General features: G+C 42.3%; 1 protein-coding gene across 1 annotated transcript in view; it reads right to left on the reverse strand.

Moving 5' to 3' along the window:
• Positions 1–17,208, reverse strand: part of LOC131818748 (metalloproteinase inhibitor 1-like) — a 38,324-nt gene extending 21,116 nt beyond the window's left edge. Inside the window, exons 1-2 of the mRNA XM_059153401.1 lie at positions 16,907–17,208; positions 9,145–9,268 (exon numbers count right to left, since the gene is read on the reverse strand). Coding sequence (XP_059009384.1) covers positions 9,145–9,189 — 45 coding nt within the window. The 5' untranslated portion in view covers positions 9,190–9,268; positions 16,907–17,208. The remainder of the gene's footprint in view (positions 1–9,144; positions 9,269–16,906) is intronic.
• Positions 17,209–18,056: the final 848 nt, after the last annotated feature.

The following is an 18,056-nucleotide window of genomic DNA, read 5'->3' on the forward strand; positions in this document are numbered from 1 at the left end:
ATGATTTTACCTGGAGTAAAGCTTTCCCAGTAAATCAGTTGCTAATGATGAGTGAAGTATAACAGCAGCTAATTATCTGACCGACACCTCACTCCTCTTAGAGCTCAAGAACAGCAGGCACTTTGGCACAGATGAATTTACAAGAAGAGGAAACAGCAAGAAAGAAGAGGAAGGAGGGAAGGAAGGAAGGAGAAAGACCCAGTGGTTCAAATCAAAGCTACCAGAGCCAGTGAAGGCCGGGGGGTGGGTGGGATAAGTATCTTCAGCCCTTGCATCTTCCCTGCGCACGTGTTTTACCCAGTTCCACTGTCCTGTCACATGGCACCTGGAAGAAAATGCAGGTAGAGCCTATCCCCAGAAAGAAAATCTATCTTCTAGATCAGCACTGCTTAGTATAAATAGAATGCCAAGTGTGTAAGTAATTTTAAATTTTTTTAGTGAGGTACACTAAAAGTAAAAAGTAACAGGTGTAATTACTTTTAATACCATATTTAATTTCACTACATCCAAAATATTATTAGGTCAACACAGAATCAATGCAAAATAGGAATGAGTTATGTTACCTTCCCTTCACACTGAATCTTTGAAATCTGGGGTGTACTTTACACTGATAGCACATCTCAGTTGGGACTAGCCACCAGCCAAAGCCACATGTGGCTACCATACTGGACAATGGAGGCTTACAAGATTCTGGTATTCTGGCTTTGCTTTCAAACGTCAGTCACTGAATGACTATTGTACAACTCTACAGTTGTATCCGGGGTGTATGTGAAGGTGGGGTGTTTTGGTTTTCTTTCACTTAAAGCAGAAATAAAGGCAAACACACTTTATTTCCATTGCATGTTTCCCAAGCTAGGATGTTTTTTGTTCTGATTTTCAGTTGCAACTTTTTCTAGTCCTGTTCTGAGAAGAAGTCAATGTTCTGTGAAACTTCAACAATGATTTCTTGGAGACCAAAGAGAAGGCTCCTACACAGATGATGAACACGAGGCCACATGAGGCTAACTAACTTGCCCGGAAGCCTGGGTGGTGGCAGAGCTGGGATAGGAGTCTTATCTGCCTCTTCTGCAGAGTAACCCTGAGCTTGCTTCACCTTGCATCAGACCAGTTCGTGTCTGACCGGCCAATTTCACCAAATCCCCATTCCCTTGCTATTGTAGGGTCTGTAGCTTATTGCTCCCTGAATCTCCAGGTGAGGATGGAGGTGATCAAAAAGACAGGTGCCCTGCTTGAGACTCGGGGAAAGAGAAAGCTGCCTGTGTCTTTCCTGCTCAGAACCACATTAGTCTACTCTCTACAAAGGTAGATTCAGTGGCCTAATGACTAAGTGTCTGATGATGCACTTTTAAAGCTTAATTCTCTTGGTTATAGGGAAGCCATCTGAGGGGCACAGGAGGGCTTGGAGAATGACTGTTTGTTTTTTTTTAATCAGTTACTTAACATATAGTGTATTATTCGTTTCAGAGGTAGAGTTTAGTGATTCATCAGTTGCGTGTAATCCCCAGTGCTCATCACATCCAGCGCCTTCCTTAACACCGTTCACCCCATTACACCACCCCCCACCTACCTCCCTTCCAGCAATCCTCAGTTTGTTTCCTATAGTTTAGAGTTTCTTATGGTTTGTCTCCCTCTCTGATTTTGTCTTATTTTTCCTTCTCTTCCCCTAGGTTCATGTTTTGTCTCTTAAATTCTACCTATAAATGAAATTGTATGATATCTTTCTCTGACTTATTTTACTTAGCATAATACCCTCTAGTTCTCCACATCACTGCAAATGGCAAGAGTACATTCTTTTTGATGGCTGAGTGGTATTCCAGCATGTCTGTGTGCATGCACATGCAACAGCTTCTTTATCCATTCCTCTGTTGATGGACATCTGGCTCTTTCCATAGTCTGGCTATTGTGGACATTGCTGCTATAAACATTAGGGTGCACGTGCCCCTCTGGATCACTATGTTTGTATCCTTTGGATAAATATCCAGTAGTGCAATTGCTGGGTCATAGGGTAGCTCTATTTTCAACTTTCTGAGGAACCTCCATGCTGTTTTCCAGAGTGGCTGCACCATCTTGCATTCCCACCAACAGTGTAGAAGGGTTCCCCTTTCTCTGCATCCTTACTAACATTTGTTGTTTCCTGAGCTGTTAGAATTTTAGCCATTTTTACTGGTGTGACATGGTATCTCATTGTGATTTTGATTTGTACATCCCTGATACTGAGTGATGTTTAGCATTTTTTCATGTGTCTGATAGCCATTTGTATGTCTTCTTTAGAGAAGTGTCTGTTCATGTCTTCTGCCCATTTCTTGACTGGATTATGAGAATGACTCTGTTCTTGGCTCATCAGTCATACTCTTCCAACCACCGGCTGAAGTGGATCATCCACAATTTTTTTAAACTGTAGCTTTTTCTTCTTACTATGACATGCTTAATGGAGAAAATCTCGGAAAAAAAAAAGGTCTGCATCACAAACACAAATGAAAATCACCTGTATTCCTAACAGTTGGGAAAGAAAGGCCCTAAATTTTGGAATTTTTATATATTTCCTTCTGGTATTTTTTTCAAAATATATGAATGTGACATATCTAGTTTGCAGTTTTAATGGGATTACATGGTACAATTTGTTTTAGAACCTATTATTTTTGTCCTTCGTCTCATTGAGTCCTGTGGGTAGACAGTAGTTTCCAGTCTTTCTCCTGGGCTGCCAGGATTGTTTTACACAAGTCCTTTCTCACTGGCCTCGTGATCTAGCTGAGGCTGGACCCAGTGCCCCACGTCTGCATGGACAGAAAGCCTCCATTAGCTACTCTAACTCCTGTTGGATTCCCTAAGGAGCCATAGGATGGAGTATTCTAATAGGTTTATTTTTCAAAATATACACAAACTTGCTCTGGCCTGCCGAACAGCTCCAAATACAGCTGGAAGGATGTCAAAGGGCTGTTTGGAAGAAGGATGTTGACCACTCTGGTGCTTTGGAGGATATGTTGGAAGAGGACAACAAATGTAACACATGTGAATAGATGTGAATTCTCAGCCCAGTTTGTGGTGGGCAGACACGGTTATGTGAAATGTAGGATGCTGCCACCTCACCAGCTCACACCTGGTTCTCTCCACCCTCAATGCCCACCCCAGCAGGCCCAAGGGAGGCTTAGCTTCCCTCTCTTTAGGGGTAAGAACCTAGACTGGCCTTGAGAGGAGTTGGTTGTCCCGGTGGTGTATGTGGGGACAAGGGGCAGTGATGGTGATGCATGTCTGCTCCTGTAAGTTAGTGTTCCCATTCATTAGGTACATTGGCTAGAGCAAAGAGTTCCCCTTCTGCTGAGGGAGAGATCTTTTGTTTCCTTCTCCTAAGAATCCAGAAGCAAATGATTATCTTTTCACACTCACGAGCACCAGAAAGCAGTAAACATTTCCTTTACTAGTTCTTACCGATACTCTTGCTGACCTACTCCCCAAATTCATCATAGCATGTGCCAATAACAGCAAGAGAGATGGGGGGGCAGATTTTTCCAACTGTGAACACATGAATCATGGCATCTCCATTTCCTTTACTTAAGAAATAAAATGTATTGTCTACAAATAAGGAAGATGACAGGAGTGTATGCATAGATAATTATATGAATTTAGCTCTCCATTTGTCTAGGGAAATCAGCTCTGTTTCAAAGAAGATTAAAAAACAATGCTTTCTTGGAGTACTTTTCTCCTGTTGATCACCTCCGGACTGCTGACAGTGAGGCTTGCCAATTTCTTTTTCCCAGCAACTTTGTGCTCACGTCAGGATTCTCTCCAGCAGTGTTCCTGCAGAGGTATTGACTGTTCTTTCCCTCAGTAGAAGAACAGCAAAGACCCCCTTTAGTGAGGCCACTATGGCTCTAGAATGATCAAACATTCTGTCATTTATACACCACGTGGTTCTGGACAAGTCACATCCCCTTCAGGAGCCAGACTCCTCACGTGCAAGACGGGGAACAAGGCTGCCCACCTCCTCGGGATGTGGTGCGGTCACAAGGAGTCCTGACTGCGAGCGCAGAGAAAAGCAACGGTGTTACTGCCATCCCCTCCCCCAGAACAGAAGGGCAGTAACGGTCCCCACCACTTCCGGGCATGTGACGCCAGGCATTCCACCTGCTCACTCTCGTTTAATCCTTGGAACATCAGAACCATGCGAGGAGGCGAGCATCGTACACTCACTTTAGGGATTCTTTTCATTAGAAATGAAAGAGCCAGAATGTGAGGTCCGACGAGTGAAGCTTCAGACCGGAGCGTCTCTAGCACTGCACCAGAATTCTTCCTTACCGGGAGGTCTTGCTGTCTGTCTGATAGATCCCAAACAAGTGTGCATGTGTGTTTGTGTGTGTGTGTGTTTGTGTGTATTTTACTACTCGGGAGTAAAATACGAGTAAACAGTATGCACAACAATACTCCTCTTTGCCCACAAGGAGACATCGGCTGCTTCCCTCTCTCCGCGTTCCAGAGCGGGCGGAAACCACGTATGGCTCTAGGCTCCCCTCGGCCTGGTGGCTGGCTCCCTTTCAGAACTGAGGAAGCCAGAGGGCTGGGTCCCTGAGCAGCCTCAGCCCTTCAGAGGCATCTGACCACTCAGTCCCTTGCTCTATGAACTCAGGTGAGGTGGCATCACCTCTGGCAAGCAGCGTCTAGCCCCGTGCCCACTCAGAGTGTAGCCCTGGGAGATAATCCTTCTATACCTCATCAATACATGCCGCCAGTCAGCATCCCCTGCTTCCCGAAACAGCCTGTTTATTTTCATTACTTTACTAATATATGGTTCTCCCTCTGCCACAAGAATGATCTGAGAACCTTTTATTTGAATCCCTGAATTCCTTCTTGGGTTAGGTTCTGTGCTAGAAGCTGGGGGACTCAGTGGTGGCCAAAACAGGCTGCGTGAGGAGTGCCACACTCTCTGAACAGGAGAACAGACACAGTAAACGCCACATCCCAAATCAGTATATTTGTAGGAGGTCTGTGTGCAGGTAAGACAAGCACAGAAGGCCGTGCAGACACAAGACCAGGGCCACGGGGATCCTCAGAGCCTCACTTTCCTCATCTTTAAAACTGGTACTGAGAATTTCTTGTCCCACTCAGAACACCAGATTGTTCTGAGAGTCAAATTATAAAATAAAGTGCTTTGTAACCTTTAACGGTCTAATAATTTTTTTTTTTTGAGAGAGAGAGGGGGTGCGGGGAGAAGCAGAGAGGACGGAAAGGGCAGGGTAAGTACTGAGCGGACTCATGGCCGAGTGCCGAGCCTGACATGGGGCTGGATCTCAGGAACCTGAGGCCATGACCTAAGGTCATGAAATCAAGAGTCAGACACTTAGCTGACTGAGCCACCCACATGCTCCTTATAAATTTTCTTTTTATGCTTTTTAATAGGAATAATTATTGGGATACCTAAACTATGAAAAAGCACATTACCATTATTGGTTATAAAATAATCACATTTAAGATTTTTCTACCTTCTCTACACACAGAGTAAATAATTCCACTTCCTGAATCTTCTTTGAGGATGTCACATTCTATTCAACTGTATAGATGTGAATAGAGCTGTTCCTGGACAAAACTGCTAGGCAGGTTGGGGGTGGGGGGGGTAAGGGGTCATATGCAGTGAGGGCCAGAGGTGGCAGGAGATTGCTCAAGAGAACATTCCTTGAGTGTCTACTATCTGTGTGCATCTCACAACTGCTTTACAAGATGAGTGTTCTTTCCCTTGTTTTCTGGTAAGGAAGCAGTTTTTAGGGTTTTCACTGACCTGTCCAGGCCGCTCAGCTAGGGGTAGTGCAGCCGCCAGCATCCGGAGCCCTGCTCTCCAGCCAGGCCCAGAAGCCTCCCAGCTTTGCTGCCCTTCTGCCCCCTGGAGGTGCTAACTGAGCTTGCACTTCCCTGGTTTTAAAAAAAATAAACTGACATTCACTGAAGGTGTTTTTGACTTAGCCATGAGTTCCCCATCCTAGTGCAGAGCTCCTTGAAAATGGAAACTCCCTTTTGTGATTGGTTTTTCATACTATGAAGCTTCTAGAAGGTGTGCAATACAAAAATTTAAACTGAACTAAATGACCCCCTCAATGTCATTTCCATTATAAAAAATGACTCCGAAATGGCACTGGCTCCCCTTGGCAGTATTTCAGATGGAGAGAAAGTCTAGAGAAGCAATTAACGGTGTGCATTCTGGAGTCTATTGGGGCACCCTCAAATCTGGCTCCCTACTCCACTGACTCATAATTCTTGCTGAGGCTGGAGCTCTTTTTTGGAAGGCATTTCTCCAAGTTCTACATCTGGCCTTGCTCTGATTCTTGGGGAGCACCATGAGGCCCAAGCTCTGCAGCCTGCCAGGACACGGGCTGGTATGTCCTCCGTGCTTTCTTTCCTCAGAAAAACCATTCAGGGCAGGGAATTAAACATGTAGCAGACGCTTTTTTTTTTTTTTTTTTTGGTAGCAGCAAAGTCTGGGATATATCCCCTTCTATAGCAATTAGGTTTCTTACTCGTTCACTTCGCTCTCCAGTAATATCTTACACCTTGACATGATTTCTGATGTGACATTTTCCTGTAGAGATGCAAGGTAAGATACAGATACTCACTTTGCATTTGAGAGGAAGTTGTTATGGCAGCACTTGCTGCTTGGAAGATACAGGAAAATAAGTCATCTTTGCATGATTTATTCCCAACGCCCATTAAAACAAAAAGCCCCCGATAATTCAAGTTCATATTAAATTTCTGCCATTCAGAGAAAGAACAATTTGGGCAAATAAGTGCTCATTAAAATTTATTTAGAGGGAATATTTTCCATTAGGGTGTTTCATTATTTAAGAAGAAAATAGAAGCCTGTGTAGTAATGCATAATGCTCGCACCAACATGGCATTTCAGATAAATTACATTTGGATAAAGATGAACGTGTTTGGGTTTGGAAGGCTGATTGATTCCAGCAGGTACGGTAGTCGCATAGTTATAAGCCAGGTTGAGGGAGTTACTACAGAACAAGGATGAGCCCCAAGAAATCCACCAACACACCAATACAAAATCATTCCACGCTGGTCTAATTTTTGTTCCCTTTGGAACTGAGGTTTGGGGCCTGCATGGAGGTGGAGCGGGCCCAAGGGATTCACTGAGCCTGGAGTGGTAAAGGGGAAAGACAGGCAGTTTAAAGAGGAAAGAGGGAGTAGTGGGCACCTTTAAGAATATAGACCCTAACTAAGGGCATCACATTTCATTATTATGAAGGAAAAAGGATGACTTGGGCCAGATTTGGGGCTCGGCTCACCAAGGAGCAGCCGTGAAATTAACGTAACCACACGTGTCTGCAAGAGCTGCATTTTCCCACCATAACTGTGGGTTGATGACTTTCTTTCACACAGCCTCACAGCAAGTTCTCAGGATGCCCACTTTCTCCATCAAGGCCTTCTCCCCCCAGACACCTTAGAAGATTTAGCTTTTTCTCTAAATAGGTTCTGATACCAGTGTGTGTGTGTGTGGGGTGGGGGTTCCCATACCAGCAAGCAATTCTCTGGGTACCACCAGGGGGTCCTACAATTCAACTCAATTCTGACACCATCTACCTGGAGATGGCATCAGATTCCACAGGTTAGGCACTAAGTCTTATAAGACTGCCCCACTAAGCCCCCTTCAGACACCAGCTGCAAGCTCAGACTATAATCTGTATTTCCGACTCTCTATTAACTGGAGGTTCCCAAGAGCTCCTCCAGTTTGATGACTTTGCTAGAGTGATCACAGAATTCTAGAGAAATATCTTCCAGATTACCAGTTTAGTATAAACAGATGTAACTCAGGAACGGCCAGACAGAGGAGATGCTGAGGACAAGGACAAGGTGTGGGGAGTGGGCGTGGAGCCCCCATGCCCTCTCTCCAGGGGTGTCCCTCTCCCAGCACCTCCACGTGGTCACCACCCTGGAAGTTCTCTGAACCCAGGTCTGCTGGTTTTTTATGGAGGCTTCATTACATAGTATGAATGATTAAATCATCGGCATTGGTGACTGACTCAACTCCTAGTCCCTCTGTTTGCCTTGGAGGTTGGGGGGGCAGTGACTGAAAGTTTAAACCCTCAAATCATGTGGCTCCCCTGCTAACCAGCCCCCATCCTTAGGTTACCTAAGGGCTTTTCAAAAGTCACCTCCGTAATATAATAAGAGACACCTCTGGCACCCTTCGTGCAGGAAATTCCAAGAGTTTCAGGAGCTGTGAGCCAGGAACAGGCTGATGACCACACAGAGATTTCTCACCATCCATTACGGTATCATACTCTACATCTCACATCCAGGCTTCCTCAGGGAGCCCCCTTTCTGCCTCCACCTCTTCCCCTTGTGGCATCCTCTGCACACGGCTGCCATGCTCAGCCATCTTCCTGTGGTTCCCACTACTGGACTCCCCACAAGTTTTACATTCCCTCACTCTATTTCTACCTTGCCTACCAATTCCAACTTGTGGATCCCTTCTCCTTCCTCAGCCCAAATGACCACATGCTGCTGAGCCAGAAGAAAGAGTGAACACAGCACAGGGAGGGAGGGTACCACATGATCAGCCCATGCATGGTTTTGGGACCTGGGCCAAGGAAGTCCGTTAACTGCTTTAAGCCTCAATTTCATCATTTAAGAAACAGGCATAAAAAATACCTTTCAGGGAAATTCTGGAGATAAAATGAGATAATGTGTAGGAAAAGGCAAGCAAGTTGCTACCAATTTAACAAATATTAATTAAGTAATGTTTTATGTGCTACATAGGACACAGTGTTTCCTGGTCCTTGTTTTCTTTATAACTCATTGTCTGCTGTCTGGAATGTGGCTGGCAGTCAATTAAGAGTAAGTAGCTGAGAACGACACTACCAAAAAACAAATATTTTCTTTATTCTACGTATTAAATTAAATGCTTAACTTCTTCTTTACTCAACTCTGCATATGATCAACATTTACTTAGTATTCGAAGCAGGTTGCCTGCAATAGCTTATAACTTTTGAATGCCAAGGGCCAAATCAGATTCTCATACAAAGAAGCACTTGGTGAAAGCTTCTGATGGATTTCAACCTTATGTCACTTAGCATATATTAGGAGCAAGTCTCACATATCCCATTCATCAAGTGATGTCCAACATGATTAAGACATGAAATATGTACTTACCCAACTGAAATAGACAGTTGCTAGTAAGTTAAAAATTGGTATCATTCTTCTTCGTGTTATTTCCCAAATAAAGTAATTGCTGGCTAGCTTGAACTTCAAGAATAATTGCCAAGACTTATAAGACCTATAAGGTAAAAGGAATTTTAGTTCTAGACAGAGCATGTATTTTCCTTTTCTTGTTGTAATTTTTTTTTAGCATCATTTATCAGGTTTACCTAAGTGGCTCTGATTCCTTGGGGAAACAAAATTGATAGTAAGCTTTAGAAATGCACTCTTCAGAAGTATTGAAATAAAGCAGGAAAGAGGAAATCAAGATATTTAATTTTTCCCAAGATATTTCTGGAAAACCTGGAGTTCTAATTCCCATGCTCTTAGTTGATTACTCCTTGTATTTTTTTTTTAATTTTTTTTTATTTATTTGCCAGAGAGACAGTGAGAAAGAGCATGAGAGGGGAGAAGGTCAGAAGTAGAAGCAGACTCCCTGTGGAACTAGGAGCCCGATGCAGGACTTGATCCCAGGACTCCAGGATCATGACCTGAGCCGAAGGCAGTTGTTTAACCAACTGAGCCACCCAGGTGCCCTGATTACTCCTTGTATTTACATGTTGCCATCCTAGTGAGGGCCCAGTTTTATATTCTCATGGTCTTTCACTGAAGTCAGGCTTGGGGTGGAGAATAATAATGGGGATAATCCAGGACCTGTCCTGTAGTGAAGACCAGGGGCATATTTTCAGTCATGGAGCTAAGAAATGCTTGGACTTTTGAACATCTTTAGCCCCTATATCTTCAGGTGCCAATCTCTTTACCAATATATGATTAGTTTTGATTTTTTTTTAAATATTTTATTTATTTGACAGAGAGGCAGACAGTGCAACAGGGAGAAGTAGGCTCTCTGCTGAGCAGGAACCCTAATGCAGGGCTTGATCCCAGGACCCTGGGATCAGGACCTGAGCTGAAGGCTGAGACTTAACCCACTGAGCCACCTAGGTGCTCCTACTTCTGATTTTAAAGCTTTAACTTCAGAACTCAGAGTTTTATTCTCACATGAGATGCTCATTAAAGTCAAGTGTTATTTTATTCTTATGCAACTATTACTTTTGATTCAACCATAGAGCTTCACTTACATCCTTGTTCATGTTCAACTTGGTTCACCTCATTGTGAACAAAGACAGAAAGGGGGATTAACACAATAGATGAATATAAGTTTTTGTTTTTAATAAACTTCCATTTCCCTTCAATCCTGATATTTTCTAAGACTATATCTTCTTTTTTATTGTTGCATGTCTGGAAAAGAAAATACAGAGTTGGGCATTGTTCCACCCAGAACCACAGAGAAAGTATAACTTTGTATTACTTAGTAATGGTGACATTAAATAGTGTTGCTTCCCCATCACCAGTCATGTATGCTTCAAGTTCACATTCAAAATAGAAAATTTAATTGTTTATAGTTTATAGGTATCAGATACAGAACATTATCATTTCCTCAAAAAAGTTACTGTTTTTAAAATACATGATCGGGTGCCTGGGTGGCTCAGTGGGTTAAGCTGCTGCCTTCGGCTCAGGTCATGATCTCAGGGTCCTGGGATCGAGTCCCGCATCGGGCTCTCTGCTCGGCAGGGAGCCTGCTTCCTCCTCTCTCTCTCTCTCTCTCTCTGCCTGCCTCTCTGCCTGCCTCCCTGTCTACTTGTGATCTCTGTCAAATAAATAAATAAAAAATAAATTAAAAAAAATTAAATACATGATCAACTAGGACATTTGGTTGAGATCCCATAAAGTCATTGCCATTTGGGTAAAGATCTATGTGTTAGGACAAAAGTATAGCAAATCCAACCTAACAAAACCTAAAAGTGGGCCTCACTAGGAGCAAAGAGATCCGTTGGTATTTTAACTCCACCTAGGATAAAAGCCAACACTCGTTAGAGGAAGATAAAATAATTTGGAGTCTCATCCATAATGTCCAGGATGCAATAAAAAAGTTACCATACATGATAAGAAGTGTCCAGTTATAAATAAAACAGTCAACAGAAGCAGACATAGAGATGATCCAGAGCTGTCAGGCAAGGGCTTTAAAAAACTGGGTACTATATAAAACAGGAGACAAAATGAATGTAAAGTTAAATATTTCAATGGAAAATTGTGATTTATAAAAAGAATCAAAACAATATCCTGAAAATAACAAAATACAGTATTTGAAATAAGGAACTCACCTAATGGGTTTAACGGCTGAATGAACACAACAGAAGACAGAATTAGTAAACTGGAATATATATCAAAGCACAGGTCAATATACATGAAGCATGAAGAACAAAGAAAAACCAAAAAAACCCCAGAAGTGAACAAAAAGGAAATGTGGGACACTGTTGATAAGTCTAATGTATGTATCACTGGAAAACCAGAGAGGACTAAAGATGTGCTGAAATTGTATTTCAAGAAATAAGAGCCAAGACTTCTAAATCTGACAACAGACATTACTCCATTGATCAAGATCCTCAATTAACACCCAGCCAAATAGCTATAGAGAATACCACACTCAGGTACATTATATTTAAACTGCCAAACACCAAAGATAAAGAGAAAACCTTAAGAGTAGCTGAACTACCTGTACATTTTGTTGTTGCCCTGGTTACCTTTAGTAGTACAGCTAGGTGTGATTTTGTTGTTGCTATGGTTACCTTTTGTTTCATAGAGGTTGAGGACATGGGTAGGGATTTAGGCCTTTTGTACCACCCCATCCTCTGTCTTTCAAGTACCCAGTGATATCCATGAAGAATAAACTCCCTTTGCATCTGAAAACCTCAGGGGTTCTATACTCAAACTTGCCTATGCTTGGTCTTCAGCAAGTCATTAAAATTTTTAGCTGAAATCTGACCTACTAGTTTGGCTTATATGGGTGGCCCTAGTGAAGAAATTAGAATGATCTCCTTATTCAAAGTATAGTTGTGATTTCATCAAGTTCTCTTGGACTGTGGGAAGTCCAACCTATGATGGAGAAAGGAATATTTGGCCATCCTTGTCCATGGTGTTAGATCTGCTGGTCTAAACTCAGTCTCTGAACCCAGCCCTAAAGCTGGGCAATTATTGCATTTGGATGATTCCTTTTTTGGGTCCAAGCTATTGATACTTTCCTAAAACTATGTGTTTATTTTGACTTATCAAATCTTATATTCTTTAAAACTAAGTGTGATAATCTATTAAATTCCCGATGAAACTTGACGATCTGTGGGTACATGCAGAGAAAAAGGAATATTCCTAGATCCTTAACAGACACATATACTTTTAATATGAATTGCCCAAAACCACAAGTCACAGTGGCTGAAGCATGACAACTAGTCTTTCTGGAGCAAGTGCACTTTTAAGAGTTGAGGTCCAAACTTTACAGTAATTAATTTTAAAAGATCAAAAGGGGGGAAAGTACTTTTCATGGGGGAGGAGGGATCTCTTTTACCATAATACCAGAACTTGTTGGTTGCTTATTCAATAGCCATTACCTCCAATTTGCTTTTTACAAGATCCTAGGTTTTTCTTAGGTACCCACCTTTCTTGCTATGGTGAGCATCTTCATTAAGCCTATCATAGTATTAATTTCCCTTGTTAAGGACCAGTCTAAGAATGGACATGGGAAAAATTTTGACAGGGAGGTATATGTGTATGGAGGAGAAGAGTGATGGGTGGTTTGCCAAGATTTTTGTTGTTGTTATTGTTGGGGATGTTGTGAAAGTAGAGCTTCTTCTTCCATTGGGTTTTGTTTGTTTTTTATGATACCTGGTATGGTAGCAGCCAATCTATGTCCTAGCACAGAAGCAAGAGAGAAATAACATAGCTGCTGCTGCTAAGACACTGTAATACTAATTAAGCAATCATATAAAAATCTAAGTAATATAAATAAATCATGAAATGACAGTGTCTATAACTTGAAAGTTATAGATTATGTACCCACACTCTAATTTTAGCAAGTATCTTGTTTCCTTTAATAATAAATGAAAATGCATCCTTAGTGAAAAAGATAAATGTCATACAAGTTTATCAACATCAACATGGACCTTTCTCTGTACCACAATCTCCCACTGCTGGGTCCAGTCTCTCTTTACTTCCTCCCAAGTAACCACTGGCCATTGTTAGATATCCTTCTCATTGTTTTACTTTGCATTTGAGTACTAAAAGAGGCTTACAAATACACACAGACTTTTATTTTACAAAATGGAATCACAACATATGTATGTATCTTCACAGTGATTTTTCACTTAATGTCTTTAGGTTGTATTTCTGATTCACCACATACACTGTATATTTATGTACATAAAAAAGGCAATTCAGTAAGACTCCTAGAAGAGGACTTGTGCATCAGTGGCTATACCTATTTTAATTTTGGCTGATATTAACAGATGGCTATCTAAATCAGCTTTAGCAGGTTTTGCTCTCATCAAAAGTGTGTGAGAAGAGCAAATTTTATGTTCTCTGGAAAATTTTTTAGAAAGCAGAAGACAAATCAGTAGGTTGTCTTCTGACAGGCATCAGATTTTACATTTTTTTACACCCAAATCCATTCTTAGAAATTAATCTTATAGAAATAATTACACAGGTGGATAAAAATATATAAGGATGGCAGATACAGCAATACTTATAATCTTGAATTGGAGACCACTAAATATCTGGCAACACGCAATTTGTTAAGTGAATTATGATATGAAAGACTGTGTGCTTAAGAAGAGAGACTTAAGGGGCACCTGGGTGGCTCAGTCGTTGAGTGTCTGCCTTTAGCTCAGGTCATGATCCCAGGGTCCTGGGATTGAGCCCTGCATCGGGCTCTCTGCTAGGCAGGAGGCCTGCTTCTCCCTCTCTCACTGTGTGTCTCTCTCTATCAAATAAATAAATAAAATCTTAAAAAAAAAAAAAAGGAGAGATTTAATATGTCACATAACCACCCAGCTCAGGGAATGTATGTTCAAAGAACATAAACCCTAAAATCCAATGCTCTTCAGTCCAGTGTCTTTGGGTAATTCCATGAACATTTACCCCACAGGTAAGGGGTTAAGATCTAGCAAACGAGGCAATAGAACACAGGATTTCAAACGTATACTCTTAAATGTTTTCTTGTAATTAAAAAAGAAAAGACAAAAAGCCCACAAACTACTTAAGCTCAGGACTTAAAAGATGAGTACCAAAATCAGCCAGTAACATTTAGGAAGAAAAATGAACTCAGATGAAAGCTATGAAAATTTTAAGTAGAAGTGAAAGCAGAAACGTTTGATAGAATACACAACACTAGAACAGGAGCTCCTAGTTCTACTCCATATTCATTCTTGTCCTCGCACACTGTAAGAGAACTTTGACTTATTTATTTATTTTTTTAACCCCTGATGGAGAGCTACTCAGGGTGTGTTCCTAGTGCTTCCCGGCATCTTGCTGTGGATCTATGCCTAAGTTCTGGCAGATGTGTTTACGAAGTTACCGTCAGGAAGTTCTGGGAAGGCTAAGAGAGGGGGCTGGATCATTGGCAAACTGATCTTTCATTTTGTCCTTCTACTTGCTGCTGACCAGAAACATGAATCTGATCAGTAGAGCTCCACAGTCATTGTGAATAATAAGGCTCATAAGGATGGAAGCCAGATGTTAAGTTCTGGAGCATGATTATAAGTCTGGGTTATAGCAGCGTGCTGACACACCGGTCCCAAGCTGCACATCTTTGGCCTTCTTTTACATGAGAAGGAAATGAACTTTCATCTTAAGATATTGCTCCTTGACTTAGTGTAATATGCTACAAGTTCTATGTTCTATGATACAAAATACCCATTTTATTTTTTAAAAAGACTTCAATAAAAAGGGAAATCCCAGGGTCCCTGGGTGGCTCAGTGGGTTAAAGCCTCTGCTTTTGGCTCAGGTCATGATCTCAGGGTCCTGGGATCAAGTCCTGCATCGTGCTCTCTGCTCAGTAGGGAGCCTGCTTCCTCTCCTCTCTCTCCCTGCCTCTCTGCCTGCTTGTGATCTCTGTCTGTCAAATAAATAAATAAGATCTTAAAAAAAAAAAAAAAGGGAAATCCCTGGCAAACGTAATAAGCACGGAAAATGAATAGACAGTATTAATAATGAAATATAATATTCAGACACAAGAAAGCTTAAAGATTTATATTAAAGCAACTTGTACAAACTTACCATAATAAATTTGGGAAGTCTGAGAAAAACAGGTAACTTGTTATCAAAACATAAAATACCTAATTTGAATGGACACTGGGGAGGGTATGTGCTATGGTGAGTGCTGTGAAGTGTGTAAACCTGGCGATTCACAGCCCTATACCCCTGGGGCTAATAATACATTATGTTAATAAAAAATTAAAAATTTTAAAAAAACCCTAATTTGACCCAAAAAGAGAGAGAAAATTTGAACAGTCCAGTAACCACAGCCAAATTTGGTGGCAGATTCAGATGGTTCTACTGAGTTGAAGCTAAATCCACATATCGTATAATTCCTGTTATTTTAAATACTTCTAGTCCTCAGAGAAAAACTAAAGTTCCCGAATTCATAGTATAATGTATATAAAGACAGCACACAAGAGAAAATAAGATGAATTCCAATTACAAATATAGAAGCAAATATTTCAAATAAATTATTAGAGGTCTGAATCCAGCTATTCATTTATAATATTATGATATAAACAAATGGGATTAATTTCAGTAATGCAAGGACTTCAGAAATAGGAACTTCATCAACCTATTTCATTACACAACAACAAACCAAAGGATAACAATAGATGCTGAAAGCTAGTCAATAAATTCTCAGCTGCACTGAATAACTACAAGGAGACTAGCGTCAGAATGAAGCCACTTAAATGCTATTTACCGAAAACAGCAAACACTATTCTAAAAGCTGTAATATTAAAGCCCTTTACTGTTAAAAACTGAAATCAGTACTAATCCCTTCTCACATTTACTCATTTAATCTTTCTGTTGGTCCTTTGAGGAAACTTATGAATGCCCCCATTTTATTTTTTAAATTTTATTTTTTCTTACTTTTTAAAAAATTTATTTTCAGTGCAACAGTATTCATTGTTTTTGCACCGCACCCAGTGCTCCATGCAATCTGTGCCCTCTCCAATACCTACCACCTGGTTCCCCCAACCTCCCACCCCGGCCCCTTCAAAACCCTCAGATTGTTTTTCAGAGTCCATAGTCTCTCATGATTCACCTCCCCTTCCAATTTCCCCCAACTCCCTTCTCCTCTCTAACTCCCCATGTCCTCCATGCTATTTGTTATGCTCCACGAATAAGTGAAACCATATGATAATTGACTCTCTCTGCTTGACTTATTTCACTCAGCATAATCTCTTCCAGTCCCATCCATGTTGCTACAAAAGTTGGGTGTTCATCCTTTTTGATGGAGGCATAATACTCCATAGTGTATATGGACCACATCTTTCTTACCCATTCATCCGTTGAAGAGCATCTTGGTTCTTTCCGCAGTTTGGCGACCATGGCCATTGCTGCTATAAACATTGGGGTACAGATGGCCCTTCTTTTCACGACATCTGTATCTTTGGGGTAACTACCCAGTAGTGCAATTGCAGGGTCATAGGGAAGCTCTATTTTTAATTTCTTGAGGAATCTTCACACTTTATTTTTTTTTTAATTTTATCTTTTTTATTTCTTTTAACAGATTTCATTGTTTTTGCACCACCCCAGTGCTCCATGCAATCCGTGCCCTCCTTAATACCCACCACCATTTTAAAGACAGAAAGTAGGCAGAAAGCGATGAAGGTAACCTACTCACGCTAGCTAGCAGTGAGCCGGGGTCTGTACTCAGGCGATCCGGTTCCGGACTCCTTCCACATCCAAGCGGTTTATTTGGTCTCTCGCACACTCAGGCCCGCATCCCCAGCAGGCTGGCCGCAACTTCTTGGCCTGCGGCGTCACTCCTGAGCCCCTGAGGTCAGCGCTGCCCCAAGGAGGCCGAAGCTGTAGGCCTGCGAGTTTCACCCGGTTTCCGGGGTCCACACGTCCTTCACTATCAGCTTCCGCCCGCGCTCAAAGGGGACGCCACGCCCCAGGCCAGAGCACCTCACTCTGCGTGACTTCGCTCAAGGGATGCCGGGCCATGGCGCACGCGCAGGGCTCTGGGAGCGAGGTGAACCTCACGCGGTGCACGGAGGCGTCAAGCGACAGGAAGCGCACGCGCGTCCAGTCTGACATGCGCAGTGGCTTTTCCCACATGGGGCAGATCCCTGTGTGCTTAGCAGTCGTGGTGTTAGGGCTCAGTGACAGAATTCTGAAGCTGGGAAGCGCTTTGTCATTTTTATTGCTTGCAGGTTGAGCATCGTCTTGGCCGCTCTGCTCCTCCGGGGCAGGCTTAGGCATGAAAGGGTTCCAGGAGGGCTCACGATGGCTGCCTCTGATCCAGGAAGCCGGAATTTGTTCCTGTCCCACGGGCCACGGGAGCTCTTTCTGCTGCTGCCCAGCCTCCTGCGGCCCTCCTGGGGCTCCAGCTGCCGGCGATCTCCAACTGCTGGTGCGGGATGTACTCCAGGTGGTGGCGAGGCCAAAGAGTTGCAGCCACAGTCGAAGTTCTTGATGGCATTCCGGATTTGTTGGCAGTTCTGGGACCCGTAGCCTGAGCCTGCTGTGTCCCTCTCATGGTAAGTGTAGACCGCGCCTGGAGTGCCGTGCTTAGCTCGGGCAGGATCCTCCTCACAGGGGACTCCGCATTTTTTCCTGGCTTTTTCCCCTGTGCCCCTGCAATGGCGAGACACCAGGAAATGTTCTCTCATATTAATTTAGTCAGTTCTCTGGTTTGGCATTTTCATATTGTATCTTTTCCCATCCTTTTACTGTTAACCTGTCTGTTCTTTATAGTGAAAGTTGGTCTTTTGTGCATGACAAATATTTCTTCCTTTTTATCCTGTTTGACCATATCTGTCTTTTAC

This window comes from Mustela lutreola, chromosome 16 (assembly GCF_030435805.1).
Source record: "Mustela lutreola isolate mMusLut2 chromosome 16, mMusLut2.pri, whole genome shotgun sequence".
Classification (NCBI taxonomy): Eukaryota; Metazoa; Chordata; class Mammalia; order Carnivora; family Mustelidae; genus Mustela; species Mustela lutreola.